General features: G+C 44.5%; 1 protein-coding gene across 3 annotated transcripts in view; it reads left to right on the top strand.

Annotated features, from left to right (window-relative positions):
• Positions 1 to 19,166, top strand: part of CDC25C (cell division cycle 25C) — a 62,428-nt gene that overhangs the window by 37,662 nt on the left and 5,600 nt on the right. For all 3 annotated transcript variants that reach the window (XM_040406987.1, XM_040406970.1, XM_040406979.1), the window contains 3 exons: positions 4,432 to 4,533; positions 4,897 to 4,959; positions 5,744 to 5,842. In XM_040406987.1, coding sequence (XP_040262921.1) covers positions 4,432 to 4,533; positions 4,897 to 4,959; positions 5,744 to 5,842 — 264 coding nt within the window. The remainder of the gene's footprint in view (positions 1 to 4,431; positions 4,534 to 4,896; positions 4,960 to 5,743; positions 5,843 to 19,166) is intronic.

The following is a 19,166-nucleotide window of genomic DNA, read 5'->3' as shown; positions in this document are numbered from 1 at the left end:
TTCCTTATAACCATGTTATAAGCGAAAATAATAATGATCGGGTCCCCATCCCGATCGTCTCCTAGCAACCGTGCGTGAAAATCGCACCGCATCCGCACTTGCTTGCGGATGCTTGCGATTTTCACGCAGCCCCATTCACTTCTGTGGGGCCTGCGTTGCGTGGAAAAGAGGAGCATGCTGCGACTTTCACACAACGCACAAGTGATGCGTGAAAATCACCGCTCATGTGCACAGCCCCATAGAAATGAATGGGTCCTGATTCAGTGCGGGCGTAATGCGTTCACCTCATGCATTGCACCCGCGCGGAAATCTCGCCCGTGTGAAAGGGGCCTAAGATGACAATCTTATGTTATGTGGATTTCTTGGAGGTGGAAGGAAAGAAATATTCCTACATTAAAGGGCTTCTGTCACCCCCAAAACATATTTTTATTTTTTGGGCTTGATAACCGCCTAACGCAGGATTGCGTTCCGGAGGCGGCAGCCCTGCGCACAGTCACGCATATATGCGTCATCTCGCGAGACGCGAGATTTCCTGTGAACGCGCGCACACAGGCGCGCGTGTTCACAGGATCGGAAGGTAAGCGAGTGGATCTCCAGCCTGCCAGCGGCGATCGTTCGCTGGCAGGCTGGAGATGCGTTTTTTTTTTTTAACCCCTAACAGGTATATTAGACGCTGTTTTGATAACGGCGTCTAATATACCTGCTACCTGGTCCTCTGGTGGTCCCTTTTGTTTGGATCGACCACCAGAGGACACAGGTAGCTCAGTAATAAGTAGCACCAAGCACCACACTACACTACACCCCCCCCGTCACTTATTAACCCCTGATCACCCCATATAGACTCCCTGATCACCCCCCTGTCATTGATCACCCCCCTGTAAGGCTCCATTCAGACGTCCGTATTATTTTTACGGATCCACTGATACATGGATCGGATCCGCAAAACGCATACGGACGTCTGAATGGAGCCTTACAGGGGGGTGATCAATGACGGGGGTGATCACCCCATATAGACTCCCTGATCACCCCCCCCTGTCATTGATCACCCCCCCCTGTCATTGATCACCCCCCCCTGTCATTGATCACCCCCCCCTGTCATTGATCACCCCCCCCTGTCATTGATTACCCCCCTGTAAGGCTCCATTCAGACATTTTTTTTTTTTGGCCCAAGTTAGCGGAAATATATATATTTTTTTTCTTACAAAGTCTCATATTCCACTAACTTGTGTCAAAAAATAAAATCTCACATGAACTCACCATACCCCTCACGGAATCCAAATGCGTAAAATTTTTTTGACATTTATATTCCAGACTTCTTCTCACGTTTTAGGACCCCATTTCGGAAAGAAGACACCCCAAGGTATTCCGTGAGGGGCATATTGAGTCCATGAAAGATTGAAATTTTTGTCCCAAGTTAGCGGAAAGGGAGACTTTGTGAGAAAAAAATAAATAAAATCAATTTCCGCTAACTTGTGCCAAAAAAAAAAAAATTCTATGAACTCGCCATGCCCCTCATTGAAAACCTTGGGGTGTCTTCTTTCCAAAATGGGGTCACATGTGGGCTATTTATACTGTCCTGGCTTTTTAGGGGCCCTAAAGCGTGAGAAGAAGTCTGGGATCCAAATGTCTAAAAATGCCCTCATAAAAGGAATGTGGGCCCCTTTGCGCATCTAGGCTGCAAAAAAGTGTCACACATCTGGTATCGCCGTACTCAGGAGAAGTTGGGCAATGTGTTTTGGGGTGTCATTTTACATATATCCATGCTGGGTGAGATAAATATCTTGGTCAAATGCCAACTTTGTATAAAAAATGGGATATTTCTCTCACCCAGCATGGGTATATGTAAAAGGACACCCCAAAACACATTGCCCAACTTCTCCTGAATTCGGCGATACCACATGTGTGACACTTTTTTGCAGCCTAGGTGGGCAAAGGGGCCCACATTCCAAAGAGCACCTTTTGGATTTCACAGTTCATTTACCTACTTACCACACATTAGGGCCCCTAGAATGCCAGGGCAGTATAACTACCCCACAAGTGACTCCATTTTGGAAAGAAGACACCCCAAGGTATTCCGTGAGGGGCATGGCGAGTTCCTAGAATTTTTTTATTTTTTGTCACAAGTTAGCGGAAAATGATGATTTATTTTTTTTTGATTTTTTTTTCTTACAAAGTCTCATATTCCACTAACTTGTGACAAAAAATAAAAACTTCCATGAACTCACTATGCCCATCACGAAATACCTTGGGGTGTCTTCTTTCTAAAATGGGGTCACTTGTGGGGTAGTTATACTGCCCTGGCATTTTAGGGGCCGAATGCGTGAGAAGTGGTTTGAAATCAAAATCTGTAAAAAATGGCCGGTGAAATCCAAAAGGTGCTCTTTGGAATGTGGGCCCCTTTGCCCACCTAGGCTGCAAAAAAGTGTCACACATCTGGTATCCCCGTACTCAGGAGAAGTTGGGCAATGTTTTTTGGGGTGTCATTTTACATATACCCATGCTGGGTGAGAGAAATATCTTGGTCAAATGCCAACTTTGTATAAAAAAAAATGGGAAAAGTTGTCTTTTGCCAAGAGATTTCTCTCACCCAGCATGGGTATATGTAAAATGACACCCCAAAAAACATTGCCCAACTTCTCCTGAGTACGGCAATACCACATGTGTGACACTTTTTTGCAGCCTAGGTGGGCAAAGGGGCCCACATTCCAAAGAGCACCTTTCGGATTTCACCGGCCATTTTTTACAGATTTTGATTTCAAACTACTTCGCACGCATTTGGGCCCCTAAAATGCCAGGGCAGTATAACTACCCCACAAGTGACCCCATTTTGGAAAGAAGACACCCCAAGGTATTTCGTGATGGGCATAGTGAGTTCATGGAAGTTTTTTTTTTTTGTCACAAGTTAGTGGAATATGAGACTTTGTAAGAAAAAATAAAAAAAAATCTTTTTCCGCTAACTTGTGACAAAAAATAAAAAGTTCTATGAACTCGCTATGCCCATCAGCGAATACCTTAGGGTGTCTACTTTCCGAAATGGGGTCATTTGTGGGGTTTTTCTACTGTCTGGGCATTGTAGAACCTCTGGAAACATGACAGGTGCTCAAAGTCAGAGCTGCTTCAAAAAGCGGAAATTCACATTTTTGTACCATAGTTTGTAAACGCTATAACTTTTACCCAAACCATTTTTCTTTAATCAAAGACATGTAGAACAATAAATTTAGAGAGAAATTTATATATGGATGTCGTTTTTTTTGCAAAATTTTACAACTGAAAGTGAAAAATGTCATTTTTTTTTGCCAAAAAATCGTTAAATTTCGATTAACAAAAAAAGTAAAAATGTCAGCAGCAATGAAATACCACCAAATGAAAGCTCTATTAGTGAGAAGAAAAGGAGGTAAAATTCATTTGGGTGGTAAGTTGCATGACCGAGCAATAAACCGTTAAAGTAGTGTAGGTCAGAAGTGTAAAAAGTGGCCTGGTCATTAAGGGTGTTTAAGCTAGGGGGGCTGAGGTGGTTAAAATCCTTATTTAACTATTATTCCCTATATAGGGCTCTTACCTTTTTTGTCTGTGGCTTCTTCTTCTTTTCCTTAAAAAACGATCTTTTAAAATATGCAAATCACTTCACTACCAGCAAGTAGGGCGTCTACTTGCTGGTAGCCGCCGCAAAAAACTGCCCCCTCCTCCTGTTGATTTGATGGGGCCAGCGAGCGCTCTCCTCCTCCGGCTGGCCCTGTCAGCATTTCAAATTCGGCGCTCTGAGAGAAGGAGGCTCGCCTTCTCAGTGCGCCTGCGCCGATGACGTCTTCTCTTTCGGTGACGTCATCGGCGCAGGCGCACTGAGGGAGTGCTGAGGAGGCGAGCCTCCTTCTATCAGAGCGCCTGTGCCGAATGAAGACAGGCGCGGGATTTGAAATGCTGACAGGGCCAGCCGGAGGAGGAGAGCACTCGCTGGCCCTGTCAATCAACAGGAGGAGGGGGTGGTTTTTTGCGGCGGCTACCAGCAAGTAGGCGCCCTACTTGCTGGTAGTGAAGTGATTTGCATATTTTAAAAGATTGTTTTTTAAGGGAAAAGAAGCCACAGACAAAGGTAAGAGCCCTATATAGGGAATAGTCGTTAAATAAGGATTTTAACAAGCCCCCAAAAAAAATGTGTTTTGGGGGTGACAGAAGCCCTTTTAAGGGTTGGTTTACATTGTACATAAAGCCCCAAAGTGATCTGATATTGTTGGGTTATATTATATGCGTTATAGGAAGAAAATATTGTGAAGGTGGAACACCCCTTTAACACCACCTTCTACTACTACTGCCTACATGTACAGCAAATGATCTGTGCTCCCAATATACTCTGTCATGTTTATTTCTAATCTATTGACTACATCATCTTCTATTGTTGCATGTGTGAATTATTTTACACTTGACATATTTTAGGGCACCTCTCTGAAGAAGACCCTTTCCCTCTGTGATGTGGATATCACAAAGGCTTTGGATGAGGATTACAGTCACAGACAACTAATTGGAGACTTTTCAAAGGTGCAGTAATATACACTAAAATTCTACTCTGTTTACTACAGAAAATTTTACATTTTGGAGTTAAAGGTTGCCTGGGACTAAACTTTTACTCAGCATTGCGCCACACCACCAGGTCCAGTAAACTTTTCAATATAAGGTGCTTGCACTTTTCATGCAGTTCTGGAGGCTTAGTGAGGTGATGCTCGTAGGAAAACATATATGCAGATTAGCTCTCTTCCAGGAAAAAGAAAGCTGCGTCTGTAGTGCCACCTAGCGGCGGTAGCTGCCCTATAGTCATGACGATGAAATTATGAACCTCTATTACAGACATTTGTTTAGAAATGAATTGTGTATTTTAACTTTGGTTGTACTTCCCCCCTTCAGGTTTATGCTTTGCCTATTGTGACTGGACGCCATCAGGATCTTCGCTACATAACAGCAGAGACTGTAAATATAGTTTTCATATAGTGAAATACATATGGTTTGGATAGCGATTGTTCTATGCAGAAGATAACTTGCAGTGTGTATATTCACCTAATTTACATAGAAAGTAACTTTGTGTGATCCTGATTTACAACCTGTAGTCCAGAGCTGCATTCACAGTTCTGCCTGTTGTTAAAGGGAGTCTGTCACCTCCATATGGCCATATACAGTGCTTACATGGCTCTGTAGCACACCTATACAGGATTGTAACGGTACCTTTTGTTCTTTTCTTTAGGCTTGCACCAGCAGGAAAAACAAAGTTTAATGCATATGCAAATGAGCACTCGCAAGTGCCCAGGGGCGGCGTTCAGTGTGTAGGTGCCCAGGCTGCTCTGCCTTTTTTTCACTTTACTCCTCCCCAGCCTCTTCTTTTGCCCACCCTCCAAGTCCGGACCTATCGATGAGGCAAGAGGCTGGGGAGGAGTAAAGTGAAAAGAAGGCAGAGCAGCCTGGGCACCTACACACTGAACGCCGCCCCTGGGCACTTGCGGGTGCTCATTTGCATATGAATTAAACTTCGTTTTTCCTGCTGGTGCAAGTCTAAAGAAAAGAACAAAGGTACCGTTACATTCATGTATAGGTGTGCTACAGAGCCATGTAAGCACTGTATATGGCCATATGGAGGTGACAGACTTTCTTTAATAAAAACCATGAAGCTTGACCGCAGTTGGCCATATAGAATTTAGTTGACCTATTATTTTTATTGCTGAAAGAGAAGCAAGTGCATTGTATGATGTTTTGACACTAGGTGGCAGCCTTAATTAATGGAAAACTTAACAGTCTTGTGGAGAAGTTCTACATCATTGATTGCCGCTATCCATATGAATACGAAGGAGGTCATATCAAGGTAAGGTGCTGCAACTCCACAGTTATACATCTTTCGTTTAACTTTCTGCAATACGATCTGATTCAGGTTATATTTTATCACTGAGCACCAAAAAAAACTTATTCGAAATGTTTCTCCTGTTTAGCAGTGCTGTGACTCCTATTAAACCTCTGTCATATTCCATTACTTTCCCAACTTTTATAGTTCCCATTTGTGTGATTGAAACATGAGGTTACAGGAGCACTCCCACAATTTTTTTTTTTATCCTCTGACCTGTTCGAAAGGTACATGATGTAAGCTGTAGTGAATCTTCTCACCAATGACTGTATTTGTGAGTTATAACCTCCCTTTCGGGCCTCAGCTGTGTCATGTGACCAACACTATGATCTCCATCTGACACAGGACAGTAAGTCTGTTAATTTTCTATTAATTCCTATGAGACTGACATTTAGACTCCCATGGGAATACATAGAAAAGCTGGCTTCCTGTCCACATATAAGATGCTGTGTTATTTCTAAAGTCTGATTGCTGGTCATATGACACAGCTGAGGATCAGAAGGTAGGGGATAACTCACAACTACAGGCCCCATTAAGAAAATTACCTTCCCTACTGTTTACATGTACCTTTTTATAACAGGTCAGAGAATAAAACTAATTGTACGAGTGCTACTTTTAATAGAGAATAGACGGAAACTGGAAAGCATCTACTTTGTGAATGTCATCGCCACTCTAGCGATTTTCATCTTCTTTCTGTGGTGCCAAATCAATTAGAAGTATAAGTATGAGCGCTCATACAGATTCACATAAACACTAGAACATTGGTATTGTATGTCAAAGCTTCCAAGTTCTCCTGGTATCGCCTTCCGCTTTATTCACAGTACACATCCTTATAAAACAGAAATTACATACAGGAAAGGGGAGTTTACAGAAGTTGTTTACATTAAAGTGATTGGTTCCTTTAAACCATAACATCCCGCCCACCTCTCTTAGGTTCCATTCACACGTCCGTAACGCGTTTTACGGATCCACAAAACACTGACACAGCAATGGGACCGCAATTCCGTATCCGGGCAGCACGTTGTGCTGCCCCATAGAAATGAATGGGTCTGCAATTCCGTTCCGCATTTTGGACGTGTGAATGGACCCTTATAGTGTAAATCTGGACACAATTAGGATACTACAGCGCAGGAAAATCTAAACAGAGAAGTTTCCCCAACACCTCTACAATGGCACTCACAGGAGGGTATCCCTGCCCCCAGGACAGGAAACAACGCAGAAGCACATGATTTAAAAAGGCCTCCTCCCCTTACCTATTCAGCCGTTGATTCCTGTCATTGGGTATGTGCGGAAGCCTCTCCTGGAGTGCCAGGAATGATCTCTTTATTGCCCAGCCTTGAATCCTCTTCCCCTACAAGGTGGGAGGGCTAGAACAGGGAACGGGAACCCCGAGGACGCATTGCCTCCCTTACCCGTTCCTAGCATGCAGGCTTCCCTGGGTTCGTGATACTCCCAGGTATCGGTAAAAGGGGCGTGGTATCCGACGTAGTGATGTCACTGGGCGAGATTCTCCGTGGGCAAGAGAATCTTGCGCTCAAACGGCAGGTCTACTTCCGGCGGAACCTCTGATAGAGCGGCATGCAGGACCATTTAAAATGGAGTGAGGAGAGTTCTATTCTGTCTTTCTCTCACCGCTTGCAATCATGCTTGCTCTGGTGGACGCTGACTCCGCAAAGAAGCCTGGAGATTACACTACCTCAGCCCGGTAAGCCTCCTCGCCAATGGGGCTTATTTTACTGTCCCTTCTTGAACACTACTGTGTGAGTCTTACTAGGGCTGCTATGGAGAAGCAGATCCCATTCCTTATCACATGGTGGCAGTGGTGTTTTATCCAGATATCCACCCCTGGAGTAGGTGATGGTCTTTTATTTTTTTTCCTGGCCCTATAAGTTTTTTATTTAATCTTTTTAGGGCAGAGAGACCATGACTCGTAAGCCATCCGGTGGACATTTGGGGCGCAAAAAATGCGCTATCTGAGGGAAAACCTTTTCCTCAAAATAAAAAAAAACTGTATGCCCAAAATGCATTGAACAAGTGGTTAAAGAGGAGTCGCCATCCTTCCTTGACACCATGAGAGCTATGATTTAAGGAAGAGGTTAATGTGGCGGTGGACTCTAGAATTACGCCACAATCCCCACGCCCATCCACGTCTCCTAGATCCTTTGCTTCTGATATGGTGTTTGATCTGGATGAAGGGGAGCTAGTATCTGACCTAGACTCTGCTTCCTCAGATGACTGTTCTGTAAACCATTGTTTCTCCCTGAGGAGACAGAAGATCTTTTAAAGACCATAAGGGCCACTATGGACATAGAAGAGGTCAAAGAAACCCTCTCCGTCCATGATCAAATGTTCCAGGGGTTGGGGGGGAAAAGAAGGAAAAGGGTCTTCCCCCATCCGTAACAGTATCAAGTCCCTAATATCCAAGGAGTGGAGAGATCCTGAAAAAAGAACAGCTGTGACAAATTCCTTTAAAAGGAAATATCCCTTTGTGGAGTCTTAAGTCTACAGGTCCTTTTCAAAAAATTTGCATATTGTGATAAAGTTCATTATTTTCTATAATGTACTGATAAACATTAGACTTTCATATATTTTAGATTCCTTACACACAACTGAAGTAGTTAAAGCCTTTTCTTGTTTTAATATTGATGATTTTGGCATACAGCTCATGAAAACCCAAAATTCCTATCTCAAAAAATTAGCATATCATGAAAAGGTTCTCTAAACGAGCTATTAACCTAATCATCTGAATCAACTAATTAACTCTAAACACCTGCAAAAGATTCCTGAGGCTTTTAAAAACTCCCAGCCTGGTTCATTACTCAAAACCGCAATCATGGGTACGACTGCCGACCTGACTGCTTTCAAGAAGGCCATCATTGACGCCCTCAAGCAAGAGGGTAAGACACAAAGAAATTTCTGAACGAATAGGCTGTTCCCAGAGTGCTGTATCAAGGCACCTCAGTGGGAAGTCTGTGGGAAGGAAAAAGTGTGGCAGAAAACGCTGCACAACGAGAAGAGGTGACCGGACCCTGAGGAAGATTGTGGAGAAGGACCAATTCCAGAACTTGGGGGACCTGCGGAAGCAGTGGACGGAGTCTGGAGTAGAAACATCCAGAGCCACCGTGTACAGGCGTGTGCAGGAAATGGGCTACAGGTGCCGCATTCCCCAGGTCAAGCCACTTTTGAACCAGAAACAGCGGCAGAAGCGCCTGACCTGGGCTACAGAGAAGCAGCACTGGACTGTTGCTCAGTGGTCCAAAGTACTTTTTTCGGATGAAAGCAAATTTTGCATGTCATTCGGAAATCAAGGTGCCAGAGTCTGGAGGAAGACTGGGGAGAGGGAAATGCCAAAATGCCTGAAGTCCAGTGTCAAGTACCTACAGTCAGTGATGGTCTTGGGTGCCATGTCAGCTGCTGGTGTTTGTCCACTGTGTTTTATCAAGGGCAGGGTCAATGCAGCTAGGTATCAGGAGATTTTGGAGCACTTCATGCTTCCATCTGCTGAAAAGCTTTATGGAGATGAAGATTTCATTTTTCAGCACGACCTGGCACCTGCTCACAGTGCCAAAACCACTGGTAAATGGTTTACTGACCATGGTATTACTGTGCTCAATTGGCCTGCCAACTCTCCTGACCTGAACCCCATAGAGAATCTGTGGGATATTGGGAAGAGAAAGTTGAGACGCAAGACCCAACACTCTGGATGAGCTTAAGGCCGCTATCGAAGCATCCTGGGCCTCCATAACACCTCAGCAGTGCCACAGGCTGATTGCCTCCATGCCACGCCGCATTGAAGCAGTCATTTCTGCAAAAGGATTCCCGACCAAGTATTGAGTGCATAACTGAACTTAATTATTTGAAGGTTGACTTTTTTTGTATTAAAAACACTTTTTTCTTTTATTGGTCGGATGAAATATGCTAATTTTTTGAGATAGCAATTTTGGGTTTTCATGAGCTGTATGCCAAAATCATCAATATTAAAACAAGAAAAGGCTTGAACTACTTCAGTTGTGTGTAATGAATCTAAAATATATGAAAGTCTAATGTTTATCAGTACATTACAGAAAATAATGAACTTTATCACAATATGCTAATTTTTTGAAAAGGACTTGTATACTGTGGGACAAAAAGTTGATGCCCCAGTTGCCCGCATTTCTAAAAAAAAAACTCTCTCCTGTTCGAAGATATGGGTCTCTTGTGAGATCCTATGGAGAAAAAATGTGAAAGTTTATTGAAATTAGCTTGGGAAACAAATATTGCTATGTTGCATCCCAATATTGCGTCTACCTGCACGGGCAGAACGTTATCTGTCTGGCTCAATCATTTAGAAGAACACTTAGCAGCAGATACCCCTAGGGAGGAGATCTTAGCCTCCAAGCGTCAAATTTCTTAGCAGATGCGTCTGCAGACTTAGTCAGATTCTCCCTTAGGTCTGCTGCATTATCAAATGCGACCTATAGAGCTATCTGGCTTCGTACATGGTCGGGTGACACAAGTTTAAAATAATTGCCTGTGCTCAATCCCCTGTGAAGGAGAGAGATTTGGTTCGACCTTAGATGACATTCTGGACAAGGCCTCGGATAAGAAAAAAGGATTTCCTCTTGAGAGACGTTATTTTTATCAAAGACTATCCTTTCGAAACCAGAAAAAAACCAAGACTGGACCAGAGTAAGGCCTCTTTCACACGACAGTATGTCTTTCAGTGTTTTGCGGTCCGTTTTAAACGGATCCGTTGTTTTGTTTCTGTTGTGTTTCCGTTTTTGTTCCGTTTTTCCGTTCCGTTTTTCGGTATGGTATATACAGTATACAGTAATTACATAGCTAAAATTGGGCTGGGCATAACATTTTCAATAGATGGTTCAGCAAAAAACGGAACGGAAACGGAAGACATACGGATGCATTTCCGTATGTGTTCAGTTTTTTTTGCGGACCCATTGACTTGAATGGAGCCAAGCACCGTGATTTGCGGACAAGAATAGGACATGTTCTATCTTTTCACGGCACGGAAATACTGAAATACTGAAACGGAATGCACACGGAGACACTTCAGTATTTTTTGCTGAACCATTGAAATGAATGGTTCAGTATATGTTCCGTATACTGAACTCAAAAAACGTCCAGTATACTGAACGCAAAATACTGTCGTGTGCATGAGCCCTTAGAAAGAGGGATCTGGGAAGGGGCAGCCATCCAGGGGCAGAGGGAGAGGATTCCTTGTTAATCCAGAAAATTCCTCCCGTTCTACACAATGACGCCATAAGCCATTTGGGGGGTAGGTTAAACACTTCACCTCTGCCTGGGAAGAAATAAATTTAAAAGAGGGCTTAAAACTAGAGTTTTTATCCCCTCCCCCAGATCGGTTAATCATAAAACAAGCATGTCTAGAATTAGAAATCTCATCTCTTAAAGACAAAAAAGTACTCCATCCATTCCCAGAACATCAATATGGCAAAGGTTTCTATTCACAGATATTTATCGTGCAAAAACCAAACTGATCCTTCCGTTTGATAATAAATCTAAAATCCCTGAACAGCTCTATATTGTACAAAAATTCAAGATGGAGACTATAAGATCCACCATAAACTTACTCCGTCAGGACTTTTTCATGGCGACTATGAACTTTCAAGACACATACTATCATGTCCCGATATGCCAGAGTTATCGAAAGTATCTGAGAATCGCTGTCTTCATAGGGTATCAGTTACGCCATTTTCAGTTCGGAGCCCTCCCATTCAGACTCTCCTCGGCTCCAAGAGTATTTTCAAAGATCATGTCAGAGGTCACAAAATACCTTCACCTAAAGGGGATTCTAATTGTGCCATATTTGGACGACTTCCTGATTTGCTTCACCCTAAGAAGAAGTTCTACGATCCCACCTTTCCCAAGTGCAAGAATGCTTTGCCACCTCGGGGTGGATTATAAATTTCAAAAAATCAGACCTGTCTCCAGATCAGAGGAAGCTCTTCCTGGGGGTACTCCTAGACTCTCGTCTGCTAATGTGTTTTTTTTTTATCTCTAGAAAAACGGAAGAGTCTAGTTTGGAAAATCTCTCCGTTCTGCAGCCAAAGGGCTTCCTCCATAAGGAATATCATGACCATCCTAGGTCTTCTGACGGCAACAATCCTGTTGGTCAGATGGCCTCTGAGTTCCATGAGGATCCTTCAAGCCTTCCTCCTGGGACGAAATCAATTCCTCTCTAGAAAAACGTGTTCTCCTTCCCAATTCTGTAAAAGAATATTTGATGTGGTGGAGAATGGAGAAAAACTTGCAGACGGGTGTGTTGGCGCCAGGAGAAACAGATGATCGTGACCACAGACGCCAGCAGTTCAGGATGGGGTGGTCACTCAGAAGGAAAAGTAGTTCAGGACAGATGGAGCAAAGATATGTTAAAGCTTCCTCCAATCTGAGAGAACTCTCAGCCATCTACAAAGTAATTGTCCCCCTTAACACACACTCATCTCCAAAACCTATAAAAGTGTTGTCGGACAATACCACGGCAGTAGCTTACCTGAACAGACAGGGAGGGACCAGAAGCCGTTCCCTAGGGGCAGTGTCTCGAGACATATATTTTTTTTTTTTTCTTTGGGCGGAAAATAATCTTATATCCTTAACAGAAGTTCATGTGAAGGGAGTGAACAATGTAATAGCAGACTTCCTCAGCTGCCGGACTTTGAAGGAAGGAGAGTGGTTCCTGAATTATCAAATATTTCAGCAGCTCTGCGAAAAATGGGGGGAGTTCCGGATCTAGATCTACACTGCTGAAAAAAATAAAGGGAACACAAAAATAACACATCCTAGATCTGAATTAATTAAATATTCTTCTGAAATACTTTGTTCTTTACATAGTTGAATGTGCTGACAACAAAATCACACACAAGAAAAAAATGGAAATCAAATTTTTTAACCCATGGATGTCTGGATTTGGAGTCACCCTCAAAATTAAAGTGGAAAAACACACTGGCTGATCCAACTTTGATGTAATGTCCTTAAAACAAGTCAAAATGAGGCTCAGTAGTGTGTGTGGCCTCCACGTGCCTGTATGACCTCCCTACAACGCCTGTGCATGCTCCTGATGAGGTGGCGGACGGTCTCCTGAGGGATCTCCTCCCAGACCTGGACTAAAGCATCTGCCAACTCCTGGACAGTCTGTGGTGCAACGTGACGTTGGTGGATAGAGCGAGACGTGATGTCCCAGATGTGCTCAATTGGATTCAGGTCTGGGGAACGGGCGGGCCAGTCCACAGCATCAATGCCTTCGTCTTGCAGGAACTGCTGACACACTCCAGCCACATGAGGTCTAGCATTGTCTTGCATTAGGAGGAACCCAGGGCCAACCGCACCAGCATATGGTCTCACAAGGGGTCTGAGGATCTCATCTCGGTACCTAATGGCAGTCAGGCTACCTCTGGCGAGCACATGGAGGGCTGTGGGGCCCTCCAAAGAAATGCCACCCCACACCATTACTGACCTAATGCCAAACCGGTCATGCTGGAGGATGTTGCAGGCAGCAGAACGTTCTCCACGGCGTCTCCAGACTCTGTCACGTCTGTCACATGTGCTCAGTGTGATCCTGCTTTCATCTGTGAAGAGCACAGGGCGCCAGTGGCGAATTTGCCAATCTTGGTGTTCTCTGGCAAATGCCAAACGTCCTGCACGGTGTTGGGCTGTAAGCACAACCCCCACCTGTGGACGTCGGGCCCTCATATCACCCTCATGGAGTGTTTCTGACCGTTTGAGCAGACACATGCACATTTGTGGCCTGCTGGAGATCATTTTGCAGGGCTCTGGCAGTGCTCCTCCTGTTCCTCCTTGCACAAAGGCGGAGGTAGCGGTCCTGCTGCTGGGTTGTTGCCCTCCTACGGCCTCCTCCACGTCTCCTGATGTACTGGCCTGTCTCCTGGTAGCGCCTCCATGCTCTGGACACTACGCTGACAGACACAGCAAACCTTCTTGCCACAGCTCGCATTGATGTGCCATCCTGGATAAGCTGCACTACCTGAGCCACTTGTGTGGGTTGTAGACTCCGTCTCATGCTACCACTAGAGTGAAAGCACCGCCAGCATTCAAAAGTGACCAAAACATCAGCCAGGAAGCATAGGAACTGAGAACTGGTCTGTGGTCACCACCTGCAGAACCACTACTTTATTGGGGGTGTCTTGCTAATTGCCTATAATTTCCACCTGTTGTCTATCCCATTTGCACAACAGCATGGGAAATTGATTGTCACTCAGTGTTGCTTCCTAAGTGGACAGTTTGATTTCACAGAAGTGTCATTGACTTGGAGTTACATTGTGTTGTTTAAGTGTTCCCTTTATTTTTTTGAGCAGTGTATTTGCCACAAAGGACAACCGGCAGACCAAAAAAATGTTGCTCCCTCTCCCGACGGGACCAGCCGTTATGGGTAGATGCACTATCCCAACCATGGCCGAAGACTCTTTATACTTTTCCAAGAGCTCTGAGGAAGAAGGGGCTCAGGTAATATTCATTGCTCCATTTTGGCCAAAATCTTGGTTCCCCCTTCTGCTCAGGCTGTCAGGGATATTCTGGACTTTTCTATGAACCCCGGACCTTCTCCACCAGGGTTCGGTATTTCATCCCAAAATAAACCAACTCAACCTGACGGCCTGGAGTCTGAACACCTCGCCTTAAGACGATAAGTCTATAACATCTACAATTTTATTTAAGAACCTGGAACGCTTTCCTGTCCTTTTCAAATAACCACTTTTCTCCAGACATTCCACAAATTTTATGTTTTTTGCAGGCAGAGTTAGATAAAGGTCTTCGACCTTCAACGCTAAAAGTGCAAGTTTCAGCTTTAAGTGTTTTTGGATGTAAAACTGGCAGACTCTCCACTAATCAAGCGTTTTTTGAAGGGGGCTACGAGAAATTTGGCAGCCAGCAAATCCCCTAATATCAGGGTCCTAACAAAGGAAAGGCAGCCAGCAAATAATCTATAGCAAGATGGATCAGAGAGATAATTGCCTTTGCCTATGCCAAGAAAAATCTTCATCCTTCTACCGGAATAAGAGCTCACTCTACTTGGGCTGTGTCATCCTCCTAGGCAGAGTCTACTTCCGTCTCATTAGACTAGTTTTGCAGAGCAGCCACGTGGGCAAGACCTATGACTTTTTTTTCAATAATAAAAAATTGGATATTCTCAAAAACCAAGATTTGTCTTTTGGTTGCAGGATTCTTTCTGCTGTGGTCCCTCCCTAGAGCTGATTACTCTGTTTTATCCTCCTGTGTGTGCCGTTGTGGAGGCGCCGGGGGAAAGGGTACACCGCTACTGGAATTTCCCCTCCCTTTTTTTTTTTTTTTAAATGATGTAATTTTGTTTATGTTTAATACATATTTTGTTCTTGCATCACTTCCGTGTCCTCTCTTATTGACTGACTAGGTAAGGGGAGGAGGCCTTTTTAAATCGTGTGCTTCTGCGTTGTTTCTTGTCCTGGGGGCAGGGACCCCCTCCTGTGAGTGCTGTTGGGGAGGCTATTGAAAAAAAACAATTACCGTTAAGAGTAATTAACCCTTTCCTTGTCTAGATACATTAAGTCCCCTCTCTTACCATCTAGCTTTTATACTAAGTATTGCACCCTAGGTATATTCAAGATTATTATGTTTAAAAATCATCTTGCCAAATAATCCTACCATAACATAGCCTGAAGGGGGTTTTCCATGGCTTTGATATTGATGACCTATCGCTAGAAAAGTTCATCACTTTAATACTGGAAACCCAATCTGTTGGAAACACAAATGTGATGTTCAGCATTTTCAAAATATATTCTATGTTCAGGTACTGCGCGATACGCTCCCTGTCCACCTTCCCTGGTGGTAGGTGCCAAAAGAAAAGAACAAGATACACTTTGGCTCTACAACTTCAGATCGGTATTTACCCGTTTCTGGGTTCTTGTCTGTTTGCCTGTGTGTCTGGTGTCCTCTTTGTTTTTGCTCCTACGTCCAAAGTGAAGGGGATGTTGGGAGGCTGGACCCTATTGTTGTTAGTTTTGCTGAGCCTGCCCCGGCCGGCGGCAATGCTCAGTTTCAAACTCTGCTCACTCGCACGGAGCGCTGTGTGAAGTCACAGTAAGAGCTACGGATAGCTAGGAGGACCAAAAATACCCGAACGCGTTTCGAATAAAACGTTATTCTTAGTCAGGGATACTGATTAGGACTCCTAGTGTTGTTTATATAGGTCCATGTCTCCTCTTTTATTTAACCCCCTCATGTCTTCTACACTTTGTGGTTTATTCACTCAAAGGCAAATAGCTCAATTTCTGAATTTAATCCTGCTGGTGCCAGTGTGTTCAGATTAAAAATCCAGTGGGTCTCTACTCGACATTTTTTTTTTAACAAAGTCCCCCCCTCTTTTATCTTTATTCACTATCTCTATTCCACTAAATGTGGTGCCATCACTATTGCCCCCATGTTTGGTTTTGTAGTGTCTTAAGACCAGCGGATAAAGGTGGGGGGGATTGTCATAATGGACAAGGAAAAATACCTGAAGGAGGCATATACAGTTGTGGCCAAAAGTTTTGAGAATGACACAAATATTAGTTTTCACAAAGTTTGCTGCTAAACTGCTTTTAGATCTTTGTTTCAGTTGTTTCTGTGATGTAGTGAAATATAATTACACGCACTTCATACGTTTCAAAGGCTTTTATCGACAATTACATGACATTTATGCAAAGAGTCAGTATTTGCAGTGTTGGCCCTTCTTTTTCAGGACCTCTGCAATTCGACTGGGCATGCTCTCAATCAACTTCTGGGCCAATTCCTGACTGATAGCAACCCATTCTTTCATAATCACTTCTTGAAGTTTGTCAGAATTAGTGGGTTTTTGTTTGTCCACCCGCCTCTTGAGGATTGACCACAAGTTCTCAATGGGATTAAGATCTGGGGAGTTTCCAGGCCATGGACCCAAAATGTCAACGTTTTGGTCCCCGAGCCACTTAGTTATCAATTTTGCCTTATGGCACGGTGCTCCATCGTGCTGGAAAATGCATTGTTCTTCACCAAACTGTTGTTGGATTGTTGGAAGAAGTTGCTGTTGGAGGGTGTTTTGGTACCATTCTTTATTCATGGCTGTGTTTTTGGGCAAAATTGTGAGTGAGCCTACTCCCTTGGATGAGAAGCAACCCCACACATGAATGGTCTCAGGATGCTTTACTGTTGGCATGACACAGGACTGATGGTAGCGTTCACCTTTTCTTCTCCGGACAAGCCTTTTTCCAGATGCCCCAAACAATCAGAAAGAGGCTTCATCGGAGAATATGACTTTGCCCCAGTCCTCAGCAGTCCATTTACCATACTTTCTGCAGAAGCTCAATCTGTCCCCGATGTTTTTTTTTGGAGAGAAGTGGCTTCTTTGCTGCCCTTCTTGACACCAGGCCATCTTCCAAAAGTCTTCGCCTCACTGTGCGTGCAGATGCGCTCACACCTGCCTGCTACAATTCCTGAGCAAGCTCTCCACTGGTGGCACTCCGATCCCGCATCTGAATCCTCTTTAGGAGACTATCCTGGCGCTTGCTGGAATTTCTTGGACGCCCTGAAGCCTTCTTAACAAGAATTGAACCTCTTTCCTTGAAGTTCTTGAGCGGATCTGTTCAGACTTTACATTGACTTCCATTATAAGTCTGGACGGATCCGCTCGCCTCCGCACGGCCAGGCGGACACCCGAACGCTGCAAGCAGCGTTCAGGTGTCCGCTCACTGAGCGGAGCGGAGGCTGAACGCTGGCAGGCGGATGCATTCTCAGTGGATCCGCCTCCACTGAGAATGCATTAGGGCCAGACGGATGCGTTCGGGGCCGCTCGTGAGCCCCTTCCAACGGAGCTCACGAGCGGACACCCGAACGCTAGTGTGAAAGTAGCCTTACTGTGACGTCACACAGCGCTCTGCGCGAGCGAGCTGGGTTTGAAACTGAGCATTGCCGCCGGCCGGGGCAGGCTCAGCAAAACTAATAACAATAGGGTCCAGCCTCCCAACATCCCCGTTCACTTTGGACGTAGGAGCAAAAATGAAGAGGACACCAGACACACAGGCAAACAGACAAGAACCCAGAAACCGGTAAATACCGATCTGAAGTTGTAGAGCCAAAGTGTATTTTCAAAATATAGTTGTCACATTTTGGGGGTTCATATTTTGTTCATTAGAAATACTTTGTCAATGTTTTTATTTCCAGAGTAGATGTACTTGTTATGTAATTTTTAGGTTATTTCTTATTCTTACGCATATGCTATCTATTTTTTGTTCTTATAGGGGTTGTTCGAGTTATGGAAAAAAAAAAAAAAAAAAAATATATATATATAATATACACTGCTCAAAAAAATAAAGGGAACACTTAAACACAATGTAACTCCAAGTCAATCACACTTCTGTGAAATCAAACTGTCCACTTAGGAAGCAACACTGAGTGACAATCAATTTCACATGCTGTTGTGCAAATGGGATAGACAACAGGTGGAAATTATAGGCAATTAGCAAGACACCCCCAATAAAGGAGTGGTTCTGCAGGTGGTGACCACAGACCAGTTCTCAGTTCCTATGCTTCCTGGCTGATGTTTTGGTCACTTTTGAATGCTGGCGGTGCTTTCACTCTAGTGGTAGCATGAGACTGAGTCTACAACCCACACAAGTGGCTCAGGTAGTGCAGCTTATCCAGGATGGCACATCAATGCGAGCTGTGGCAAGAAGGTTTGCTGTGTCTGTCAGCGTAGTGTCCAGAGCATGGAGGCGCTACCAGGAGACAGGCCAGTACATCAGGAGACGTGGAGGAGGCCGTAGGAGGGCAACAACCCAGCAGCAGGACCGCTACCTCCGCCTTTGTGCAAGGAGGAACAGGAAAAGCACTGCCAGAGCCCTGCAAAATGACCTCCAGCAGGCCACAAATGTGCATGTGTCTGCTCAAACGGTCAGAAACAGACTCCATGAGGGTGATATGAGGGCCCGACGTCCACAGGTGGGGGTTGTGCTTACAGCCCAACACCGTGCAGGACGTTTGGCATTTGCCAGAAAACACCAAGATTGGCAAATTCGCCACTGGCGCCCTGTGCTCTTCACAGATGAAAGCAGGTTCACACTGAGCACGTGACAGTCTGGAGACGCTGTGGAAAACGTTCTGCTGCCTGCAACATCCTCCAGCATGACCGGTTTGGCATTGGGTCAGCAATGGTGTGGGGTGGCATTTCTTTGGAGGGCCGCACAGCCCTCCATGTGCTCGCCAGAGGTAGCCTGACTGCCATTAGGTACCGAGATGAGATCCTCAGACCCCTTGTGAGACCATATGCTGG

This window comes from Bufo bufo, chromosome 1 (assembly GCF_905171765.1).
Source record: "Bufo bufo chromosome 1, aBufBuf1.1, whole genome shotgun sequence".
Lineage (NCBI taxonomy): Eukaryota > Metazoa > Chordata > Amphibia > Anura > Bufonidae > Bufo > Bufo bufo.
Note: the sequence above shows the minus strand (reverse complement) of the source record. Positions and strands in the feature narration are given on the sequence as shown.